This window comes from Pelophylax lessonae, assembly GCF_965119305.1.
Source record: "Pelophylax lessonae genome assembly, chromosome: 1".
In the NCBI taxonomy this organism is placed as follows: Eukaryota; Metazoa; Chordata; class Amphibia; order Anura; family Ranidae; genus Pelophylax; species Pelophylax lessonae.
The window spans coordinates 277,688,164-277,714,362 of record NC_138768.1 but is presented as its reverse complement, the minus strand read 5'-3'; the positions used below and the strand labels follow the sequence as shown (position 1 = coordinate 277,714,362).

The window sequence follows — 26,199 nt, the reverse complement described above, 5'->3', positions numbered from 1 at the left end:
TGCTCTGCCTCATCCCATGACCATCCATCCATCCATCCAGCCTTTCCACCGCCATCCCCCTCTGCTCTGCCTCATCCCATGACCATCCATCCATCCATCCATCCAGCCTTTCCACCGCCATCCCCCTCTGCTCTGCCTCATCCCATGACCATCCATCCATCCAGCCTTTCCACCGCCATCCCCCTCTGCTCTGCCTCATCCCATGACCATCCATCCATCCAGCCTTTCCACCGCCATCCCCCTCTGCTCTGCCTCATCCCATGACCATCCATCCATCCATCCATCCAGCCTTTCCACCGCCATCCCCCTCTGCTCTGCCTCATCCCATGACCATCCATCCATCCATCCAGCCTTTCCACCGCCATCCCCCTCTGCTCTGCCTCATCCCATGACCATCCATCCATCCAGCCTTTCCACCGCCATCCCCCTCTGCTCTGCCTCATCCCATGACCATCCATCCATCCAGCCTTTCCACCGCCATCCCCCTCTGCTCTGCCTCATCCCATGACCATCCATCCATCCAGCCTTTCCACCGCCATCCCCCTCTGCTCTGCCTCATCCCATGACCATCCATCCATCCATCCATCCAGCCTTTCCACCGCCATCCCCCTCTGCTCTGCCTCATCCCATGACCATCCATCCATCCAGCCTTTCCACCGCCATCCCCCTCTGCTCTGCCTCATCCCATGACCATCCATCCATCCAGCCTTTCCACCGCCATCCCCCTCTGCTCTGCCTCATCCCATGACCATCCCTCCCACTGCCATCCCTCTCTGCCTCATGCCCTCATCCCTCCCACCGCCATCCCTTTGCCTGATCCCATCTCTCCCACCACCATCCCTCTGCCTGATCCCATCTCTCCCACCACCATCCCTCTGCCTGATCCCATCTCTCCCACCACCATCCCTCTGCCTGATCCCATCTCTCCCACCACCATCCCTCTGCCTGATCCCATCTCTCCCACTGCCATACCTCTGCAGGGGGCATGTACGCTGGTCACTGCATTGAAAGGGGGCATGTACGCTGGTCACTGTATTGAAAGGGGGCATGTACGCTGGTCACTACATTGAAAGGGGGCATGTACGCTGGTCACTGCATTGAAAGGGGGCATGTACGCTGGTCACTGTATTGAAAGGGGGCATGTACGCTGGTCACTACATTGAAAGGGGGCATGTACGCTGGTCACTACATTGAAAGGGGGCATGTACTGTGTGGTCTGTGCTAGGGGGTCTGTACTGTGGGGTTTGTACAAGGGGCCTGTACTGTGGGGTTTGTGCCACTCTGTCAGTGTATCCCATAATAGGGCCCCTGCTCCCTATTATGGGATATACTAGTACTGATGGAGCCCTTAATATGTGATATATTGGGAGAATTGGTTCACGCAAGCAAAATACAGGAGACAAAATGGGTGGGGTCTATAAGGGGTGTGGCTTCTGAGAAATGGGAGGGGCCAAAATAGAAGGGCGGGGTCTTGCGCCCCCCCATCTTAAAACTTCACCAGCCGCCACTGGTTTTCACTCACCCTTGGTTTTTCCTTTTCCTTTTTTTTTTTTTCTTCACAGGTAAGGGGGGGAGGGGGATTTATAGCAGATATGATATAACATGTTCTTTCTAGTTGAATACATTTAAGATTAGGAAGATGTTGATAATTGTATCTGTGTTGCCGGAATGTGCTTTTTTTTTTTTTCTCGCTCTTTTGGGTGATATTTTGTAACACATTGTTTGTAACTTTCAGCAACGATAAAATAAAAAAAGATTTAAATTATAAAAAAAAAAAAAAAAAGAAGTTTGGTTCTAGGTGCATGGACTGAATGTCACTCTACTCTGATAGATGTTTGGTTCTAGGTGCATGGACTGAAAGTCACCTTATGCCCCATACACACGTGCAGATTATCTGAAGACTTTTGTCTGCAGACTTACCTTTTCTATGTAGTGCAAGGGCCTGCCGGATTGCATACAAATTGAAAGTGTTTAGGTTTGACCTCATATGGTTTTGGTAAGTCTGCAGACAAAAGTCTTCAGATAATCTGCACGTGTGTACGGGGCATTACTCTGATAGGACTATGGTTCTAGGTGCATGGACTGAATGTCACCTAACTGATAGAACGTTGGTTCTAAGTGCATGGACTGAATGTCACCCTACCCCCCCCCCCCCCCCCCCGCATTCTTAAAACAGCATTTCCTCGATTTACACGGAGTAGTGCTGTTCTTTGCTCACAGCTGTCTAAAAAAAAAAAAAAAGCCTTAGGCACATGTTTATCAACATTGCTAAGGCTGGGAGATAACACAATGTTTTACAACAAATTGTTTTGTTTTTTTAGATCGAAGGAATGAACTTCTGTTGAGGGCAGTTTAATCACTTTAGGCTCCATGTACACGGGACATTGTAAATGCCTGTTTAGGAGCAGTTGGGCGTTTTTTTCAGAAGCCCCTGAACCCACCTGCATGTTATCTTATTTGTCCATGTGCACAGGGTCGTTTACAGTCATTTGCAGGCAGTTGAGTTCAGGGACGTTTTTTGGAACGCAATTATTTGCGTTCGAACGTGTGTTTCTCGGCGTTTAAAACGCAAAAACACGACCGAACGTGATGAAGTACGTTCAGCCACATTATACGTTTTGATGACGTCACCTGTGACATGAGGGGGCGGGGTCTCCTGATGACGTCACCTGGCGGCCACGCCCACAATGGCTATATAACAAGCTGCGGAGACCGGCATAATCACCGGAGACTGGAGGAAGAAGAAGAGCCGAGGGCAAAAGAGCAGAAGATTGGACAGCAAAAGAGCAGAAGACAAGAAGAGCGGAGAGGGAGAAGACCAGAGCGGACAGTGTACCCATACCCATTCACATAGGGAGGGGATCTGGGGGGCCACCCTTGTTAAAGGGGGCTTCCAGATACCGAGAAGCCCCCTGCCCGCAGACCCCCACAACCACCGGCCAGGGTTGTGGGGATGAGGCCCTTGTCCCCATCAACATGGGGGCAAGGTGCTTTGGGGAGGGGGGGTGCAGAGCTCCCCCTGCCCCAAAGCACCAACACCCCCCCATGTTGAGGGCATGTGGCCTGGTATAGTCCGGGGGGGTGGGGCCGCTCGCTCATCCCCTCCCCCTTCCTGCCCTACCGGGCTGCATGCTCAGATAAGGGTCTGGTATGGATTATGGGGGGGAACCCACGCCGTTTTTTTGGCGTGGGGCTACCCTCAAATTCCATACCAGACCCGAAGGGCCTGGTTTGGAACCTGGGGGTGACCCCCACGCAGTTTTTTTCCCATTTTTGGCGTGGAGTTCCCCCTAAAGATTCTCACAGCGCAAGTCACACCGCAAGTTGGATCATCCTGATCTGACTTGCGGTGCGCCTTCCATTCAAATCAATAGGCTCCCATAGGGAACCATTGATTTTGAATGGAGGCAGAAAAAACGCTGCTAAAAGCAACGTGGCCAAACGTGCAAAAACGCCAATGGAAAAAGCTACTGAAAGCACGTTTAACAGCTGCGTTTTCCCTGCGTCAGAACTAGCTTTGCAGCACGTTTTTTCTAACGTCCCGTGTACATGGAGCCTTAAGACTAAGCCTTTTTATGGCACTTGTTGCCTACAAGTTAAAATCAGTATTTCTTTCATTCATTAACTGACACCATTACTGATTTTCATAACCATTGGGTTATACTGCCCCCCTAAGGCACTAGGTAGAAAAAGAATCTGGCTACACCTATGGGCAGTCCCAGGGGGTATACTTCCTCTAAAACAAATTTGCGATGCATATCACCTTTCTCCTGCGCTCAGAAACAGGGCTCCCAGACCACTCCTATCACGGAACTCTTACTTGGCATCTCCAATGGCTAGGGCTTGCTGCCCTCTAAGACCGGGGTGGTCAACAAAGTACTGCAAACAAAAAACAAAGGGCGCACCGGCCTAGCGCATTATCCTCAGTAAGGCTTTATTAATACAAATTTATTAATACAAAATAAAAATGGCTACTCACAAACATAAGATGTAAACCAGCATATCAAATTCAAACGTCCATTGTTACAGTGTCCCATACTGTTCCAGGGAGATGCTGTCATGAAAAACTGGTGGTCTAGATATGGTTCTCTGGCTCTGAGGAAGAGGTAAAGCCTCGAAACTCGTCAACTGTCATTCTATCAAAGACAGTGGACATGGAGGGAGAACAGCTTCCCCCTACCTTTGCTGAGCTGGTGGACCAGCTGGTCCAGGGGCTGGATGTGGCTTCCCTAGTGGCTCAGCTCTCTGTTTTTCAGTAGTGGTCCTTCATCGTGTCTTTTGGCTTAAATGCTGGTCTGTGGACCAGACTTCTAAAAAGGCCTTGACTGATCTCCCCTTTCAAGGGGATCGCCTGTTTGGGGCTACCCAGGATGACATCATTAAAGGTCTCACAGGGGGAAAGAGTACTTTTCTTCCGCAGGCTACTAAGAGCAAGGAACCTCGTCATAGAGGTGGGCCCTCCTTCTCGGTTCATAAGAAGTTTTTTCATCCCTCAGGGTCGACTGACAAGGGCTCGGAGCCTTTCAGGGCCTCCTCTGGAGGATCCAAACGAACCTGGACTGGCAAACCGAGAGCAGGTTTTTCCAGACCAGCAGACAAGGCTCCTTCAGCATGAAGGTGCACCTTCACCCGTATTTGGGGTGGGGGGACGTCTTCATTGGACCTGTGGACTTCCCTGGTACAGGTTCCAACTTTGAAAAGTTTTCAGGGTTTTTGCTCAAACCTCTTTACAGCTCCCAGGAAGGAAGGCAAGGTGTGTCCAATGCTGGACCTCACAATTCGCACGGTGGTGGCATCCCTGCATCAGGGGGATTTTCTTGTCTCTTATCGACATCAAGAATGCTTACCTTCATATTCCAATATGTGCCGGTCACCAGCGATTTCTCCGCTTTGGCCTGGGAGAGGAGCATTATCAGTTTGTGGCGTTACCCTTTGGTCTCGCCTCTACTCCTCAGGTCTTCACTAAAGTGTTAGCCCCGGTGCTAGGATTTTTACGTGTGGATTGCGGTACTGGGGTACTTTGAGGATCTTCTTCTGCGAGCACAGTCCCCTACTGCTCTGGTGGAAAACCTGGAAATTATCATACGAACTCTGTTGAAGTTCGGCTGGATTCAGAATTTTCAGAAGTCTGCTCTGGTTCCATCCAGAAAGCTGGACTATCTGGGTCTGACTATGGACTTGGCCTTAGCCAGAGTGCTCCTTCCTTCTGGACAAACTTCAGAAATTGCAGGGTGCAATTTTTCTCCTGCTGTCCAGTAGATGATTACCCCTCCGGACTTGCATGCGGGTGCTGGGCCTGATGGTGTCTACCTTCGAGGCGGTTCAGTTTGCACAGTTCCATACGAGGTCCCTGCAAGGGAAATCCTGGCCAAATGGGACAAGAATCCACAGTCTCTAGACAATCAGATCTGGCTGAGTCGGGGAATGATGGAGTCCCTGATGTGGTGGCTTCGTTCTCTGACGCTTCGGCTGGGCAAATCCATCCTCCCCTTGTATTGGACAGTGGTCACCATGGATGCCAGCATGTCCAGGCTGGGGAGGCATCCTTGGCAACAATTTCTGCCCAGGGAATCTGGACACTGGAAGAGTCCAGACTACCGATCAATGTCTTGGAACTCTGAGCGATCAGACTGTGCCTGGACCATTGGACGTATCGTTTTTAGGGACGTCCAGTGCGCATTTATTTGGACATTGCCACGGCCGTAGCTAATGTCAATCACCAATGGGGCACATAAAGTGTCCTGGCGGCTCTGGAGGTAGCCGGCATTCTATGATGGGCAGAACGGTTCGTTCCAGCCCACTCCGCCGTACACATTCCTGGGGTGGAAAATTGGCAGTTGGATTACCTTAGTCGGCAGGCTTTGGACCAAGGGGAGTGGTCCCTTCATCCGGAGGAGTTTCATCAGTTGTGTCTCCGGTGGGGCATCCCAGAGGTGGATCTGTTGGCGTCTCGGCTCAACAGTAAGGTGCAGAGGTTTGTGGCTCTTGTCACTGGATCCTCTGGCAGACGTCACAGACGAGCTGGTGGCCTCGTGGGGTCAGTATCGTCTAATTTATGCCTTCCCTCCTCTCAAGCTCCTGCCAAGACTTCTACGCAGGATCGAGGCAGAAAGGATTCTGGTCATCTTAGTGGCTCCAGACTGGCCTCACCGGGCTTGGTACGCCTATATGGTGCGGCTGGTCACCGACGATACTTGGAATCTTCCTCTCAAGGAGGATCTGCTGTTCCAAGGACCAATCTTCCATCCTGCTTTACAGTCGCTGGCTTTGACAGCTTGGCTGCTGAATGCTAGGTGCTGAAGGATATCGTGGAAGACGTACATTGTGTGGTGTGAGTCTCTTGAGGTTCATCCTCGCTCCTTCTCGGTGGCTCGGATCTTGACCTTCCTTCAACGGGGGGTTGAACAGAAATTGGCTTTGAGTACCATCAGGGGCCAGGTGTCGGTGGTCTTCTTCCAATGTCCCTTGGCCACACACTCCCTGGTGCATACCTTTCTTCAGGGTGTCCGACATTTTGTTTCTCTAGAGAGGTCTCCGTTGCCACCTTTTTTGGTAGCTATTACCTCTGCGCTCAGGGTGTCGGAACTGGCGGCGTTATCCTGTCATTCACCTTACTTGGCGATTCACAGGGATAAGATGGTCCTTCACCCCTTTCCATCATTCCTCCCAAAGGTTGTCTCTGATTTTCATTTGGAAAGGGTTTTCCTCTTCCTCTGCGACAATTTTCAGATGGATCAGACAGACGGTTATTTTGGCCTATTCCATCAGGGGTTAGGTTTCTCGTTTCCTTGTCAAGGCGCACTCTTCTCAGGCACTTAGTGCCTCCTGGGCCTTCCGTCATCAGGCGTCAGTGACGCAGGTTTGCAAGGTGGCCATCTGGTCGTCGGTGCACACTTTCACAAAGTTCTATAAAGTGGATGTGTTGGCATCTGCGGATGCTTCTTTTGGCCGCAAGGTTTTGCAGGCTGCTGTTTAGAGGACTTGATCCTCTGAGTGTGTGTTGTTTTTTTTCAGGTGGGCTCCAGTTGTTTTGGTTGAGCTGCTGTTTCCTGATTGGCAACTGTGTAGCCTGGGGAATTTTGTTTGCTGTTTCCACCCCTAATGTTTAACACTGCTTTGGGATATCCCAATGGTTATGAAGATCAGGAGCTGTGTCCGTCAATGAACAAAAGAGAAAATGGGATTTTTGACTTACCGTAAAATCCATTTCTCTGATCATTGATGGACACAGCACCTATCCCTTTGTGGAGTTGTAATTCTTCTGACACTGCTTGTAACAAAACTGAGTACCTATAGCAGGGAGAGTGAGTGTATCCCCTAGGACTGCCCATAGGCGTAGCCAGATTCTTTTTCTGCCTAGTGGCCTACTCCTGTAGGGGGGAGTATAACCCAATGGTTATGAATTGATTTTACGGTAAGTCAGAAATTAAATTTTTTTTCTTGAAAATTACTTTGAATCCACAAACACACACACATATACATATATATATTTATTTATTTATATTTTTTAAGAGACCCTAAAGAATAAAATGGCGGTTGTTGCAATATTTTATATTGCACTTTTTTGGGAAAAGATACACTTTAATGAATTAACAAATAATAGATGAGGAGATATCGTCTAATGAGGACACTCCCATTTCGGGGTTTTCTCTCACTTCCTGTTTTGATATGCAACAGGAAGTGTAAGGAAATCTCCGAAATGGGACACAGATAGTGAAAAAAAAAAATAAATCTGATGGGGGTTATAACCCTCCCCTGCTCTATCCAAAGTAAAAAACAAAACAAAAAAAAAAACATTTTTGCCTATAGTTCAACTTTAAAAAAGGGAGGCAAATGGAGAAACCACTCTAAACGTTATAGGTGTAACACACTTACAGTAGGTGTTGAGTCAAGGCAGTAAAAGAGTCCCTATAGGTCAGCCAACAGGTCCAGGCATCTTCACATGTGTTTTGTTCAGAGGACCTCTGAGTCTTTGTTAAGAATCTATACCCAATTCTACAAGGTGAGATAATGTGATGACGGGAAATTGTCACTCGTGATTTTAGAGAGGGACCCAGGTATCAATGACAAAAGAGCCACTAGAGGGGAAGCCCTAATATCCGATATGCACATGCTATTGCAAGTGGAGGTGTTCCTCCAGCAGGAGGGCAGCTGATGGCATCCTCACCAGAAATGCAGAAAAGTACTATACCTGGCTCCTGTTTAACTACTTATTAATGGATTCATATCTGGAATACTTTCTTTTGCCTACTGTATTTTAAACTTAAAAAGAAAAATAACACATTTGAAATGAATAATAAAATTCTTTAAAAGAGACCATGTAATGATGTACTGTGTTTGAACTGTAACTCCACTTTCCCTGAGAAAACAAAAAACAACCCTTTTCTTTTCAGTTATTTATAGTGCATGGATCTCATGTATCAGATCTGTATGCTATATTCACAAAATCATTCCTAGTGTTGTATTTAGAATACTGGGAAAAGAAGCGAGGCAGTCACTTGAGTGGTAAAATGACATGTTGGGGTAATGCTGTACACACATAGGAATGCCCCGAATGGCACTAGTGTTGACATAGTTACAAAGAAGCCACACCTGATTTTTGCCAGTTTTTAAAAATCACTGATAGCTGTAGATTACAATAAAAAGGACATTTTGTATTGGCAGAAATTTGCAAAATGGTGTGTGTGGTAATTATAGGTTTGTATCAATGTTTTAAATAAAATTAAAGTTCAACTTTTGTCCCATGACACATGGGGCATGCATTCTCCTTTTGTTGAGGCACAGAATGTGCCTGTGATACACTGCAGGTGATTTGGCAGCTACTGTATGTAATCGTTGGGGTGCCATGCTAGATGAATGGCACTGCAACCCAACTACACAGTGAGTTAATGTGTTGCGGTAACACTGGATAAAAAAACGTAATGATGATATTGATAATAAATAAAGTAATTTTTAAAAAGTGTTAATGTTTAATCCATTATGCTTTATATTCTGTCAAAACCTGAATAATTACACCATATTATTTTATTACAATATTACACACATTATTGTATTGCATTACAACATCCTATCTGCGGAATGCTGGAAAGCAATACTGATAAGTGCAATTAGCAAGCTGTTTGCTGCTAATACTCAGACATACTAATACTCCAGTAAATCTCACAAATCTGCCTAATATACATTTTCATGCCACAAACTGAATCACTGAAAATCGCATTTGTGTGTGCTAATCGTAATTCTGTTTGAGGTGCCAGTTTCAAAAGATTAGACTTTTTTTTACGTGCAACTGACTTCCTGTCAATAAACTAATTAACACTGCAGAACATCTTTTTAACTAGAATATATAGAGTATCTCACAAAAGTGAGTACGCCCCTCACATTTTTGTAAATATTTTATTATATCTTTTCATGTGACAACACTGAAGAAATTACACTTTGCTACAATGTAAAGTAGTGAGTGCAGCAGCTTGTATAACAGTGTAAATGTGTTGTCCCCTCAAAATAACTCAACACACAGCCATTAATGTCTAAACCGCTGGCAACAAAAGTGAGTACACCGCTAAGTTAAATTATATTTTGTGTGGCCACCATTATTTTCCAGCACTGCCTTAACCCTCTTGGGCATGGAGTTCCCCAGAGCTTCACAAGTTGCCACTGGAGTCCTCTTCCACTCCTCCATGATGACATCATGGAGCTGGTGGATGTTAGAGACCTTGCGCTCCTCCACCTTCCGTTTGAGGATGCCCCAGAGATGCTAAATAGGGTTTAGGTCTGAAAACATGTATGACCAGTCCATCACCTTTACCTTCAGCTTCTTTAGCAAAGCATTGGTCTTTCTGGAGGTGTGTTTTGGGTCATAATCATGTTGGAATACTGCCCTGCGGGCCAGTCTCCGAAGGGAGGGGATCATGCTCTGCTTCAGTATGTCACAGTGCATGTTATCATTCATGGTTCCCTCATTGAACTGTAGCTCCCCAGTGCCGGCAGCACTCATGGAGCCCCAGACCATGACACTCCCACCACCATGCTTGACTGTAGGCAAGGCATACTTGTCTTTGTACTCCTCACCTGGTTGCTGCCACACACGCTTGACACCATCTGAACCAAATATGTTTATCTTGGTCTCATCAGACCACCGGACATGGTTCCAGATATCCATGTTCTTAGTCTGCTTGTCTTCAGCAAACTGTTTGCAGGCTTTCTTGTGCATCATCTTTAAAAGAGACTTCCTTCTGGGATGATAGCCATGCAGACCAATTTGATGCAGTGTGCGGCGTATGGTCTGAGCATGGACAGGCTGACCCCCCACCCCTTCAACCTCTGCAGCAATGCTGGCAGCACTCATATGTCTATTTCCCAAAGACAACCCCTCGATATGACGCTGAGCACGTGCACTGACCTTCTTTGGTCGACCATGGCGAGGCCTGTTCTAAGTGGAACCTGTCATGTTAAACCTCTATATGGTCTTGGCCACCGTGCTGCAGCTCAGTTTCAGGGGCTTGGCAATCTTCTTATAACCTAGGCCATCTTTACGTAGCGCAACAGTTCTTTTTTTCAGATCCTCAGAGAGTTCTTTGCCATGAGGTGCCATGTTGAACCTCCAGTGACCAGTATGAGAGCGATAACACCAAATTTAACACACCTGCTACCCATTCACACCTAAGATCTTGTAACACAGTCACATGACACCGGGGAGGAAAAATGGCTACTTGGGACCAATTTGGAAATTTTTACTTAGGGTTGTACTCACTTTTGTTGCCAGCAGCTTAGACATTAATGGCTGTGTGTTGAGTTATTTTGAGGGGACAGCAAATTTACACTGTTATACAAGCTGTAAACTCACTACTTTACATTGTAGTAAAGAAGTATTTCTTCAGTGTTGTCACATGAAAAGCTATAATAAAATATTTACAAAATGTGAGAGGTGTACTCACTTTTGTTAGATACTGTAAATGTCTGGAAAAAGTATTTGCAGTCAAGGTTTTTTAAAATAAAGAACTTTTGTGAATATTAGGTTTAGATGTTTTTTTAATGGGAAATTGCTGAGGAATGTAAACCATTATTAGGAATGGAAGAATACCAAAACAAGATTGCATTCATTTTCTTCTGCTTGTTGTCCTCCTAACCTAAATGACCTCTGTGGTGTTTACTAATGCCAAAACTAATTGAGCTAAGTAGCTTTGAAGCTTTGGTTAGCAAGCACTAAAATTAATCCTCTGTTCCTTTTGGAAATAGTCTTCTGAAAATCAGGGTGAGCATTTTAAGAATTTAGTTTGTTGCTATTTGTATATACAATGGCCACATGTTGTCACATTATTGAAAGAAACCTACATTCACCTTTACATGATGGAAAATAGTTTACTCCAGTTCTTCCAACCACCAGCTCTTTGTGCATTAATGTAAAATTTAGTTCTTATGAATAATCGGCCCTTCTTAACACATAGCTGAACTTGTCTGAAAAGGGGTTGAAAGGGACCTGTGAGTAGGTTTGTAAGTCTGCATAAATAATTTACTGACGTAAAAATATACAGTCTTAATGCAGGAATCCCTCCTGCTGGGCCATTGTCTACTCCCAGTGGGAGAGGCTATAGCAGCCGCTAGTGATAATTGTAGGTAAAACCCAGCATGCAATAGCAGCCTCTAGTGATAAACAAAGGTAAATCTCAGTATGCTTGGTTGTCGATCTATCAACTTGGTACATTCAGCCTGCCCATACACAGTCCGAATCTCAGCCGGTTCCTGCTGTTTGAACTGTGTATAGCCTGCCTAAGGGAGGGCTGCAGTTGCAGACATTCCCTGTCCTTTTCCACATGCCTTTCAGTGGCTGTTGCCCACCCCTAGTTGGATGTGCTGACTGTATCTGAATTCCTGTGTCTCAGTTGATGAGAAAAAAAAAAATCTAATTTTTGCACTTTCCATAAAATCTAATTCTTGGAGTCCATTGAAGGAAAACGGTCACACCCTTCTGTGTTTCTTGCCCTTGGTACTGCTTTTCTAAAAACCTGAGGCATGCTGATTAGATGAGGTAGATGCAGCTGCTGGCTTACAATTCTTGTTTAGCAGTGTTCTAAACATCTGTAGTTGGCAGTATAACTTTATTATATCTAATTTACTGTGTCCCTTAATGGACTCCAAGAAATTGATTTTATGGTACATACAAAAACCTTATTTGATCCTAAGTCCTCGTAAGAATGCTAATTTCCCATGATGCAGTGGTTGTATCCTACAGTCTCCCTTTATATATTAGGGGTTTCAATTCCTTTTTACCATTGTAGGGGACCTTTCCTAATTTATCCAAAATATTGTCATTAAACAGAGAAGGAAAATGTCTGATGTAAAAAAAGGTTAGGTTAGCAGCAACTATTTTAGTCTAAGCGATACTGCCTATGTGGGAAAAGTGTACATAGAGATCAAGCTTCCTAGGCCTAGGACTGTGTTGGGTGCTTCCAAATTTAGCCTGTAAGTTATTTCTTACAATTGTGTTTTCTGTTTTGAATTAAAAAAAATGTTTTATTGTATTACATGATAACTTTCATTTTTCTATGTAATTCTATAAACAGGCTACAGAAATGGAAAGACAATTGTCACTGCAGGTCAGTGTGCTGCAGGAGGAGTTCCGTGAGAAGAGTACATCTACAAGTCAACACATTTCACGGCTGGAAAATCTTCTATCAGAGGTCAGCTTCTACTTATATAAGTTATAGCATTGAGGGAAGGTGCAGGCTTCAGGGCTTTTCTTGTGTTCCTGATTTACTACCTGGTAAGCGAATGACCTGGAATGAGCCTTCAGGTTGAGCATCCAGAGTTTCTTAGACAACAGTGGCTGCATGCTTGTAACAGGTCATTGTCTTAATACGCACAGTAGCCAGGATCAGGGTAACAGCCCTAGATAATGCAACTTTAATTACAAGTCAGCAATGGCAGCTTCCTTATTTCTTTTCCCAAAGGGAACAGTCCAATCAAAACTGCTCTTTTAGTATTTGGTAGTTGCTATGGAGTTAAACCACCTATTGGTTTCTTATATATCTCAGTAACCCTTTGTGGTAACTCTGTATGTTTGAAGTGAAACTATGTACTATTGAGTGAGGGGGGGGGGGGTATCGCCATAATGTGCAAGTATTCACAGGAATATAGGGGGGAAAGGTGTCTATAGCAAAAATCATAATTAGGTTGTGTGGTCTTAAATGTCTCACTCCCCTTGACCATCTTATCCCCTATTCCCCTATAATTAACCCCATCGGTGAAACATGTCAGAGGAGTGGTCGTGGGGGTGGGACCATGTGCATAGACTGGTTGGTTGATTACATTTTTGCCTGTAAAGTCATCATCAGTGTGTGGATTCTCCTTTGGATTACACTAAGCTGTCTTTGATGGACTCTGAGCATCTAATTCCAGCATATTAGTCGAGCCTTTTGAGGGCTGAAGCAGTGCACTTTTATTTAACTGTACAAAATGTAGGTATATAAATTCTGCTGTAAATTTCCAGACCTGAATTCCTGTCTTATTGGAATTTATTGAGAATATTGGGAACACCCCAAGAAGGACTACAAAATATTGCCATTGGATGTCCTGAGGTATATAGAAGGGCAGGTGACTAAGCACATCTTAACTTAAATAGCATATTTTGGTGGAACTTCTTTTAAAAATTTGGGCACATCATGTTATCAGACTCTTACAAGCTCCCACTGGGGTATTTCACTGCAATTCTAGTTCGTTGACCATGAAGTCCTAATTCCTTTAGGCAGCCCATACATTATTATTTTTTATTTTTTTTTGTTCAAGAAGCAGGTTGGCCTGATTCCCTCATCCACACACTCAATGTGGTTGGGGAAATCCTTCCTGTTGAGCCGTTGTATTCTGTCTAAGGAGAGACTGTAGCTGGCGGCATTGCTTGTTTGGGACAAATCTGACAGGCTGGTTGTACAGGAGTCGCTCAGTAGATGGACTTCTGTACAAGCAACCTGTCCATACATAAATCATAATTTGGCCAGTGCCTGCTGAACCGACCGAATTTCAATCCATGTATGGCCAGCTTTTATTTGAAGTCAGTCATAAAAATCACATTTTGGAAAAATGTTGATCATGTAAAGGGGACAAAATGTAATATATATATATATATATATATATATATATATATATATATATATATATATATATACTAAAACCTATATTTATCTTGCAGTATTACTGTAAAGCCTGATGTTTACCAATTGCCGACCAACCATTGTAGTTATACTGCGGCAGGTCGGCTCTGTTATGCGAAAAAACATACATGTACGTCGTTTTGTGTAGCAGCTAGTGGGGGCGTGCGGCGGACGCGATGTCTGTCGGGCACCCGAGATCACTCCCCATGGAGACAGAACAGCGGTCTGACCGCCGTTCTGTCAGTGATGAACACAGGGATCCTGTGTTCCTCCTATTTAGGAACACAGGTCTCTGTGTTCATTCAGTGAATTCCACACCCACACAGAAAGCATCTGCTAGGCACACATTTAACTCTTTGATTGCCCCTGGTGTTAACCCCTTCCCTGCCAGTTTCATTAGTACAGTAACCGTACATATTTTTAGTGCTGATTACTGTAGTAATGTCACTTATCCCCCCAAAAGTGTCAGTTAGGTATCCAACCTATCAGCTGCAATGTCGCTATAAATCGCTGATCGCCAACATTACTAGTAAAAAATAAAAATAAACAAAAATGACAAATCTTTCCCCTAGTTTGTAGACGCGATAACTTTTGCGCAAACCAATCATTATACACTTATTGGGATTTTTTGAACCAAAAATATGTAGCAGAATACATATTGACGTAAAATTATGAAAAAAAAAATATTTTTTTAATTTTCTTTATTGGGAATTTTTTATAGCAGAAAGTAAAAAATATTGTTTGTTTTTTGTTTTGTTTTTTTCAGAATTGTTGCTCTTTTTTTTGTTTATAGCGCAAACATTTTTGTACATGAATATGCTGTCCAGCAACAATTTTTTGGGGTATAAAAGTTTAGTACAAACTGTAACACTGCCAGGAGTGCTTGCAACGTCCACTTTTTTATGTTTTAAATCTTCCTTGGAAAAACTGCTGTAGTTGCTTAAGCACCCCTGAAGTGTTATAGTTTTTCCCAACCCTGTCACTGCATTTGAAGGACAGTTTGGTCTGAAAGTACAGTTATGTAGGAAAAATTCTAAATAAATAAATAAAGTACTGTTATTTATGTGTATTAACAGCAACACTTATCAGAATACAACCTTTTTTGCATTAGTGTTCCTTTAAAACACAGGCAAGTATATTATAAAAGGCATATAAGCATTTTAAGAAATGGCAAATCACAGAAAGCCATTGCACCAATCAGATTTCAGGTTACTGCTATCACATTAAAGATGATTGCTGACTGGTCATTTGGATTACTGTACTTAGTCAACAACACACTGTCATGTTTGTTAAAAAAATCCAACTGCACAACTCGAGCCACTTTATGGTAGTTTTACGAAATATAATTTTTTGCCCCATATGAATTACTGTTATACTGGGCTCTGCCTTTCTTTTACTGGGACTTGACATTTCAGATTTTACCTGTCACTTAATTACAGGTGAAATCTATTGTTGAATCTGTTTGTATATAGTAGTGCTGAGTGAGCCCTATCCTTGATAGTCTTTGTTTATGAGAGGGATGACAAACATGGGCAGTTTTACTCATAGTCGGGGAGGAAAAAGAAAACCTCAAAGCTTTGTAGATTAAACTGTGGATGCCCTATAATCATTACATTCAGCAAACTGTACTATGACTCTTCTTTACTGCTGCATTCATTTTAGTGCAATACAGATATTGGACCTTCATCAGAGCAGACTGTGCAAGTTTTCTAAAATAGATTTTAGATTGGACAGATGGCTAATATTGGCAGTTTAATTGATCATAGTCAGGGAGCTGCACAAATAATCACCACATATATTGACTATTCCATTGTAATGCTTGGTAAGCTGTCACTTATAACCTTTCCAGGAAGGGCATGTATTCCACAGAAAAATAAAGAACATATATGCATTTACATGTAATGAATAATCCAAGGATCTTTCCAGTGAGAACACATTAGCCAGGACATTATTTTATAGACCGTGCTGGATTTTCATCCCTGGGTTCTGTGGGGAGACAACTTTATCCATCAAAGCAAGACTCCTCTGCTAAGTACTTTGCACAAAACATTTTTATTCTCACAACATTTATTATCTCACAATGTATAAAAACTTTATAGAAGTGCTAATGATGGGAAAAATATAAGGTAATAACTATAGAGGTGTAGGCTATCTCTTTGCCTCTGCTGTTTGTAGGCTCCAGCTAACTGACCTGAAAAATATATCCAGCCCTCTTTATAGATTTAATTTTAATTTTTCAGTTAAATTGTGTGATATAACTATTTTCAAATTTCCAAAGATATTACCAATCTCAACTTGGACACAATAATTTACTGATATCGTTTATTCTATTGGATGCATTTTCATATTGAATAAAATTCCATTTTAATTGAAACTACTAATCTAATACTACTATAATAATGGTTTCACCCACATAGGGATAGATGCGTGGAGAACACCAAAAATACATGAGCTCCGCTGACCTCCAACGTTACCTGCCTTTCTAAGATGAGATTTTCAGAACATTACCTCTGTGGCTTTCAGTTTCTTAGGTTTCCCTGTGCAAACCTTTCCATTAAACCTGGTCTTAAACAGGTTGTAAACCCTTACATATACCCAGTGAAGTGAATGGCCTCAGGTGATACACAGAGATTAAACAAATCTTCCTACATAAGTTGTAAATCAAAAAGTTGTTAAACAAAATTTTAAATCTGTTTGAAATAAAAGGGGAGGAGAGCTGAAGTTACACTCTGCAGAGCTCAGTAAGAAGAGCTCTGCAAGCTGATTGAAGGGAAGGCACACATCCCTCTTCGCACGGCACACATCCCTCTTCGCACAGCACACAGGAACCGAGCCGAGGCTGTTAATCACCTAAAAATCTCTCCCCTGTCACCTTTTTTTCTCTTAGTGTCAGGAAAACTTGTTAGATGTGAGATGCTGATAGCAGAGGAACGAAGCTGCACACAGCAATGATACTGCTACCGAGACAAGTACACACTAAAGAGGAATATGCTTTATTTTATGTTTGAGGATTACAACCACTTTAACATCCATTTTACAATATGAGGAATCCAGATGGAATGGCTGTTATTTTTTAGTCCCCACCAAAGCTCCCATCCTTTACTGGATAATGCATTTTTTTTTATGACAGGAGCAGAGTATTTTGAACCTCGTATGTTAAAATTGGAGAAAAAGTATATGTAACATAACCATTATACAATTTTTATTTCTACTGTTGCATAATCATACACTGTCACATTACCTAAAACCTGGGAAGACCTAAACTGAAATGGTCTGTGTATGGAAAAATTGAAAATTTACTACCAAATACATACAGTAAATTTTCCTTTCCTAATGGACTCCATGGTAGCATACGTTTGGGTAGCCCTGCCCTTGCACCTACCCCATTGGACCCAAATCCCATAAATTTTCAGGCTGAGCCAGAGGCCCTGTTCCGTAACTAGCCTACTCATAAATCTGGGAGGGAACATGGAGTCCATCAGGAAAGGAAAATTACGGTATTACCAAGTATTTGGTAGAAAATTTTCAATTTTCCTGATAGACTTCCATGGCAGCATACGTTTGGGAACTAACTAGCTCAAAAAACAAGGGTGGGATGTCGGAAAAGTAGGGCTTCAATCATAGCTAACGGATAGATATTGACAGCATAAGGAAGTTAGCTACACCCCACAAAGAGGCAGAACAGCTTTAATGGAAGATATGTCATCCTCCAACTATTCCTGGCGCCCTTTCACAGGGAGCCCACAAGGCCTACACATTCCTGGATGAGTGTGGTGACTGCTTCTATAGTAACCAAGCCCTAAGCTTTATAAGCCTAATGACTAACTGGAATGACCCATCCAGCATAAATTCTGGATGACATCTCCGTCCCACTGATTCTTCTAGAGAGAGTGACAAATATGGCCTAAAAATCTGAGCAAAACAGTAACTTGAGAGCATGCTCAAAAAATCCCAGTATCTATGGCATGGAACCAGTTATTCTTGGTGCTCCTGTATATGGGAGGAACAAATCCTTTGTTCTTATAGAATGCCGAAGCCACCTCAGATTGCCGCCCAGTATGGGTATAAACACTACCCATTCTGGGCAGTAAGCCACAAGGATCCCTCCCGACACAAGGCCCAGATCCCGGCAAACTTCCTGACTGAGGAAAATAACCCATAGAAAGGCTGCCTTCATGACTGAGACTTTACGCAAAACTAAACTGAAAGAGATTATATCTGGAGCAGCAAACTGTCAAGGGGCTTTAAGAGCCCTGATTCTGGCCAAGCTTCCTGCTGAGGATGTAGACCTAGAGAGATTGACATCATGGCTCAACCCTTACAACTCTAGATGGGATCCCCTCCAGTTCAGTTGGAGTAAGTCACCAAAGGATCCTTCCTAGCCTAATGCTGTGATCTTGACAAACTTCCTGGCTGAAGAGATAGCCCTTAGAGTGCCTGTCTTTATAGCTCAGCCTTTACCCAGGCTGGACTGCAAAAAGATCTCATCTGGAGCCGACAAGGAAGTCCAGAGCAAGAAGTAAACCCTGCCTAGAGAGTCTTGGTTCTTCTTTGAGTCTCAGATGCAGCCCCCCATCAAAGTATTGGATGAGTAATGGATAGTCTATCCAGGAGACATTGGATATGACCGGGACTGCGGAGATCTGCCCTCTAAGAGAGCTTTAGGATCAATTAAAGTACAGAATCCACCTGACCAGAGGACTAAAGAAAAGAAAACAAAGCAGTCCAAACTGAACAAACTCTATTCAAAGCCTTTTACAGGATTTATAGATATTAGCTTAGAGAAACAACAGCCAAGCCTGATTAGTTTCCTCCTACCAAGATGAGAAAGTGGAAGAGATGAACAAAGGTGAAATATTGATCTTTACGACCGAAGATCAAATCCAAGAGAGAGAACTTCAATCTAAAACCCCAGTATCAAAGGCAGGGACCAAGGCCTGTTTGGCCAATAGGGTATTACTGCAAACATTGCCACGGTCTAGGCAACAGACCCCCCCCCCCCCAAAAAAAAAAAAAACTGTATATGAATTGAACTGGAAATCATATGGCTTGTGAGACCTTTCCTGATCTGACACAGCATCCGCACCCAGGGTTTGCTTTAGGCCCCTAGGGAAAAGCTTTCCAGCTTGTGACACAATCACAAGATCTAACTCTGAAATCTTGTCCAGAGATAAAATCTACTTGGAGGGACCTGTATGTAGTAACCACTTATTACCCAATTGGGCCACAGAATGTGGATTCTTTCCAGAAATGTAGATTTAAAAGAGATAAGGAAGATTCTACTCCACCCAGATCACAGTAATCTCTACCTCTTCGCAGTGGACTGACCCTGCAGGTTCTGACCTGCCCCCTGATGTAGGACACCACTGAGAAGTTGTTAAGCCTCACCAGAGACCAAAAAGCCTGCTGTCAGGTGACAAAAGGTGAAGGGAGCATGAAAGAGCTGGTCACAAAACCAGAGTGTTCAAACTAACTTCCCAAACGGGGAGTTCTACTGGCAAAACAACTTCCTGACAGGGGAGTTCCACTGGCAATAACTCAGCAGCACAGAAGATGTATTACTGTGCCAGCACCTGCAGCTTCATCTGCCTGTTTGCAAGACATGAATTGCTGGGTGAATGATCAACATTGGAGAAAAAAAACCCTTTCAGGACAGCAGGCCTTTTCCATTGAGCACACCTCAATATAAGGATGGGAGAGACCATGGTCCTGATCATCAGGTATTGAGACGCTGACAGGTGAAGAGAGGAAAGTCAGGAATACCCAGCATCCCACCACCAGTATGCTCTAGTGGCAAAAACAATGTATTCTTTTACCATGTTTTTATTGAAGAATTGCAAATAAAATACAAACATCTAAATAGAACATTTTCCATTTTCTGCCAGCCTAGTGCTTATTACATTGGCGTCTGGCTCAACATTGTTAACATTAACAATACAGGTGAAACAGAGCAGAACGTTAAACACACAGAGCATAGAGTGTTCTGTAACACACTGGAGACGTCGGCGATACCCCTGGAACATTCGAACACCCTCATTGGGAACTATCTGTGTCCGGATGGGGACAAGACCAATCCTCCCCACCAGTTCCTAATGAGTTGTTATTCATGCAAATGTTATTATCTCCTGTCGCTATATTGTATGGTATGATGTATAAAAAATGAACTCCTAAGGCAGTAAACAAATGCCGAGGCGAGAAGCCTATATCTAGTTATCAGACTGTAAAAATGTTACAAACGGTTTGACCCTGGATATGCTGAATCGTTTAACTTCAGCCCGAGAAATCTATCCAAGGCCCAAAAAGGAGGACAAGAGGGGTAAAAAAAAACTAAATGGAATAGATTTCAATATGTCAATTTAGAGACCAATAAAAGGGAGAAACAATATCTCAAAATTGTGGCCCGTGAGCAATAGTAGCCTCTACGTGTTTGCTGCTGGCTATAGTCAACCAAGAAGGAAAAGCAGAAAGGAAATAAACGGAAGGACTAAGAATAGGGGAGTAATATTAGGAGATCTAAAGGTTGAAATTGATGAGAGGAAGGAGAGGAAGGAAGGAGAGAGAGACTCCACCCCGGGGGGGCTCACGGCCACTCCTGCCCATCCAAGCAGGATCCTCGCTCAAAAACAATGTATTCTCTCCATCCTTCCAGGACAGCCAACATGTGAGAGATGGTGGCTCCTCCCCGACAGGAAACACACTCCAATTGCTCAGCTGTTAAAATGCCCACCCTCCCCCTTGGTCGTCAGTTTAGTGTGTGTTTCTCCTACAGCGAAACACTTTTTATTTTCCCTGACCACCAAAACAAGTGGATGTGGTTGAGTCCCCCTGTAAGCCAGGTTCGGTCGGGCCTGAGGTTAGGCTTCTCCTTACCTGCCGCCTTCTAGGCTTCTTACAGGTCGCCAAAAGAAGCCCCAGGCAGTCGTTCCTACAGATGGTTCCTCCATGCCCGGGCCCTGACGGTGTGCAGGGGTCTCCTCCACTCTTCCAGGGATAGCAGCGGCTTAAAAATTTTAAAAAACCCGCTGCAAGCCTTGTTTTCAGGACTGGAACTTCCGCCCAGAGGCGGACATGCGCAGTGCAACACGGAAGGAGGCATATCCGGAGGAGACGCTCAAACCGCTTGGCAGTAACATGGCAGAGCCTTCAGAACGGCAAGGCTGCCAAAGAGAAACCCGCTGCTACTCGCCTTATGGAAGAAGGAAAGTCAATCCGGGTGGCTACTTCAAAAAGCAGAACGGATACCGGTAAGACCGTGGGGTTTCCTTTTTTTCTGCAAGAGGGAAGTTTGTGTACCAGTGTTAACTTAGGTCCTGGTGAATCCCGCTTACCCCCAAGTGCAGGTAGCCTAAAGGTAAAAACTAGCAGGAAGAGTGATCTTAGTAATCTTCTCTTGCAGAAGTCCCAGCAGGGACACAGGAGACCTCAATCTTGCCACCCCGCTACATCTAACACTTGCTCCTCAAAGAGATGTGGTAATTGCGGGGATAAACTGGCCAGAGCATACACAAAACCTTTTCGCTATACCTGCATCAATAAATTGGCAGGTGAAGAGGCCTCTGTATTAATGAAAGATTTCCTCAAGTCTATGCAGGAGGAAATGCTGGCTACCATCCAGAGTTAGCGTACTTCTGGACCACCCCAGCAGGCAACATTGGCAACCCCCTCCCAAGAGAGTACCTTGTCCAGGGCTGGGCCATCAATTTTTTTGCCTGCATCACAGGGTCCACCACCTACCCAAGTTAGGGAGGAAGAGGAAGACCCAGGGGAGGTAGGGAGCCAGGCTAGATCCCAACTTAGTTCTGGGGAGGAATCGGATCAGGCTAGTGAGGAGGAAGATTCCAAGAGGAGCAGAAGCCTATTTTCCTTAAAAGATTTGGAGGGACTCCTTCAGGCTTTCTATAATACTGAAGGAATCCCAGACCCTCCAAAAGAAACCTCAGTACAGGATAAAATGTACAAAGGTTTAGGCAAAAATCCCTCCAAAACCTTCCATATTCACAAATCCCTGAAGGATTTAATCCTCCAAGAGTGGAAATTTCTGGAGAAAAGTCTCCTAAAGACAAAAACGTGGAAAAGGAAATTTCTCTTCAAGGAAAAAGAGGTTAAAAAATTCCCAAATTAGACGCATCCTTATCCCAAGCAACCAAGAGGTCTTACCTGTCCTTTGAGAATACAGGTAACATAGCAGAACCTATGGATAGAAAAATAGAAGCTTCATTGCAGAAAGCATGGGACGCTAATGCATCCACCATGGCTCCAGCCTTGGCAGCATCTTGTATCGCCAGAAATACAGACTTCTGGATAGGAAAACTCCTAAGACACACTTTCCAGGAGGGAGGGTCCCAGGATCTGATAGACTCCCTGTCAGGGATAAGAAAAGCGGTAGACTTCCTGGCTGACGCAGCAGTAGAAACTGTGGTCGCCTCAGCCAAAACAGCTGCTCTGGTCAATTCTGCCAGAAGAGCAATTTGGATAAAGGCTTGGGAAGGGGATTTGACTTCCAAGGTAAAGCTATGTGCCTTGCCCTTCGAAGGATCCCTTTTGTTTGGCACAGGCTTGGAGGAAGTATTATCCAGATCCCCAGAGAAAGGAAAACCTTTTCCTAAAAGACCACTAAAAGACAACCCCAGGAAATTTTTTAGGGGTCAGGCCTCGAGGGATACTAGGAGAAAACCCTCCAAAAAGGAGAGTGCCCCTAGAATGTGGAAAAGGAGGCCAAGTGACGTCAAAGGTCATTTATACCAGGGTGGTTAACCCCCAGGGCCGGTTACGGCTCCAGATCTCAGGAATACCTAGTCTTTTGTCCCAATAAGGGAGTGGTGGGTGTTCCTGGAATTTGCAGTTATCACCAGCAAATGGAAAGGGGAAAGAGTCCCCCCAAAAGAACAGAAGACTCCCCTAATCCTGCATTAGCAGAAACGCGGCAACCATTCATTCCAAGCGAGTTCTCCCAGAGGTGGAATTGCTCGAAGAGCGTCATATCCTAAAAAAGAAGGGGTGCTCAGATAGGGTCATAGATACACTCCTTCTGAGCAGAAAGCTAGTAACACAAAAAATTTATTTCAAAGTTTGGAAAAAGTTTTTTACTTGGCAGAAACAGAAAAATGTGGGATCTACCTCTATTCCCATAGTCTTAGAGTTTTTGCAAGATGGGGTAGATAAGGGTGTGGCGGTGAACACCCTCAGGGTGCAGATTGCGGCTAGCAAAAGTCTAGCAAAAGAGCCATTGATTAAGAGATAGCCAGGGATAGAGTCACCCCGGTCACCAGGAACAGGTTCCTGCCATGGGACCTAACCAGGGTTCTAGAGGAGTTATCTAGAAGCCCTTTTGAACCATTAGAAGAGGTCCCTCTTAAGATATTGACTCTTAAATTAGCCTTCCTCTTGGCTATCACTACAGCCAGGAGGGTAGGGGACCTACATAGTTTGTCAATAAAAGAACCTTTTATGTTAATCTTTCCGGATAGGATTATCCTGAAACCAGATCCCTTATATCTGCCCAAGGTAGCCTCTCACTTCCACAGGAAGCAGGAGATTGTTTTACCATCCTTCTGTGATGATCCTAGGAATGAAAAAGAAACGAAATTTCATTATTTAGATGTGAGGAGATGCCTTCTCACTTATTTAGAAAGGACCAAGGAGTTTAGAAGTGCTAATCACCTTTTGGTTCTTTACTCTGGACCAAGGAAAGGTATACAGGCTGCAAAATCCTCAATTTCTAGGTGGAGAAAACAAGCCATTACCATGTCTTATGAGGTTGCAGGTGTTCCAGTTCCAGCAAAGCTGAAGGCTCACTCTACAAGGGCACTGGCTACATCCTGGGCCGAAAAGGCAGGAGCTTCCTGGGAACAAATTTGTGGTGCAGTCACCTGGTCCAGTCCCGATACTTTTGTGAAACATTATCGTGTGGAAGTACTGTCGCAGCAAGACCTGGCCTTTGGTGGAAAGTACTGCAGGCAGTGGTCCCGTCCTAAGGTACTTTATTATCCTCTCACATGTTGGCCGTCCTAGAAGGATGGAGAGAATACCTACCGTTAGTTTACCAGTAACAGTGTTTTCTTCCAGTTCCTTCCAGGATGGCTGGCCTACTTCCCACCCTGGTAAAAGGGTGAGGGCAACTGGTAAGTGCCTAAGGGGCTTGTAAATCCCTTGTGAACCGGTTGTGGAAGCTACTTTACTACAACTGATGACCAAGGGGGAGGGTGGGCCTTTTAACAGCTGAGCAATTGGAGTGTGTTTTCTGTCGGGGAGTAGCCACCATCTCTCACATGTTGGCCGTCCTGGAAGGAACTGGAAGAAAACACAGTTACCGATAAACTAACGGTATGTATTCTGAACCGTGATAGATTAAGCTCTCAGATGCACAAGCTCTCAGATGCACAAAGATTTGCGTAGGAGTTACAAGTCCCTTTTTTAAAGACTAGCCAGCCAATTTCTTGTAGCGTTCTGAGAACTCTCCCCTCAATCTTGATAGGAATTCCTGTCTAGAGGAGGAGCTAATCAAGAATCCAACCAGCAGACCTCTATGCTGCATAACATCCTTATCCATGTAGAAACAGAGGTATGTCAGTAGACAGCTCTGGTGGTTGGAAATGGGCATCCCTCTGAGCAACAATAGTATGCCTCTTAAAATCACATCTGCTGGAATTGGAATTGCTGTCCCTAGAGACTGTAAGAACCACATTGGCTAGCAGAATTTGCTTATTGTTGCTGTAGCAAATGATTCCTCCTGGCACAGTCAGAGGCTTGAAGGTGGCTGATTGACAAACATTGCCTGAAGTGCCTTACCTGAAGGACCAAAGCTGTATCTTCCTATCAGCAACCAGGTACCCATAAGTCACATATAGGTGGCACAAATATGAAATAGGACAGTAAGCAACCTCTCCCCCAGAAGTGGAGCTCTTTGCTGACTACTTGGTTGAGGACTCTTTCTCTCTTTAATTCTTTATGAAGTCCAGACCAGAACTGACTGCAGGAACAAACCTTTTTGGAGTTAGACACTGACTCTTGAACTGCAGTCCACTTTCATTCAGAGGCCAGCCTAAACATAGCTCTTAGCTCTCAATTGAAGCTAGCCCCTGAAGGAGGCTGTTTAGACTCTCACAATACAGACAGGATTGTCCCACTTGTAGAATTATTCCCAGCTATTTGCTATTAAATGAAGCTAGCTCTTGAAGGGGACTGCTAGACTCGCACAATGCAGATGTGATTGTCCCACTTGAAGGATCATTCCTAGCTATTCACTATCCAATAAAGCAAGCTCTTTAAGGGGACTGCTGGACTCTCACAATGCAGACAAGATTGTCCCACTTGTAGAATAATTCCCAGTTTTTTGCTATTCAATGAAGCTAGCCCTTTAAAGGGAATGCAAATATAAAGGGTTCGCGCTTAGGTTAAATAGGTGTTAATGCTCCAAAATCAATAAAAATAATTATATAATAATTGAATAATTAAATCAATATAAGCTGCTGCAGGTAAAAAAGGTAATACCTCTCAAACAATAAAATAATAAAACAACTATGTACCTGCGCTGCTTATGTGTAAACACCTCAAAATATTGTGTTTATATAAAGTGCTAGTGCAAAATTATTGAGTGCAGCCTTAAAAAATTATATGTATATTACACAAGTACACACAATAAATATCAGTTATGAATACCATATATGAAAATACCACATAAAAAAACTTGTGCAAATAACAAACTTATAAATACAAATATGTATTATATACTATATAGTCCATGATAAAGTGAAAAAAAGTCTCTGTGCTTAATTTAAGTGCTTCGTGCTCCAATAATATTAAAAAGTGCTCGTGCTCAATCCAGGTGAAGTGGTGCTCCCCTCTCAGCTCCCCACTCACCAGAAGTTGGATGTAAAAACGCCTTATCAATAGATAAAATGGAGTAGATCCCTCACTGGATCGCCAACAGGAACAAGGTACCGCACCACAAGCCTCTCACTCTATCTCCAGGTTATGTTCTCACGATTCATAAAAAGAAAGGGCCATCATGGTGCAGTATATCAGACTTATTTATTATCACGCAAAACCAAATAAC

At 43.9% G+C, this 26,199-nt stretch overlaps 1 protein-coding gene across 2 annotated transcripts in view; it reads left to right on the top strand.

The window, feature by feature from the left end:
* Positions 1 to 26,199, top strand: part of BICDL1 (BICD family like cargo adaptor 1) — a 172,896-nt gene that overhangs the window by 37,796 nt on the left and 108,901 nt on the right. For both annotated transcript variants that reach the window (XR_014224845.1, XM_082243157.1), the window contains exon 3: positions 12,561 to 12,677. Coding sequence is in view for 1 of the 2 variants with exons in the window: in XM_082243157.1 (XP_082099283.1) it covers positions 12,561 to 12,677 (117 nt within the window). In the remaining variant the exon portion in view is untranslated. The remainder of the gene's footprint in view (positions 1 to 12,560; positions 12,678 to 26,199) is intronic.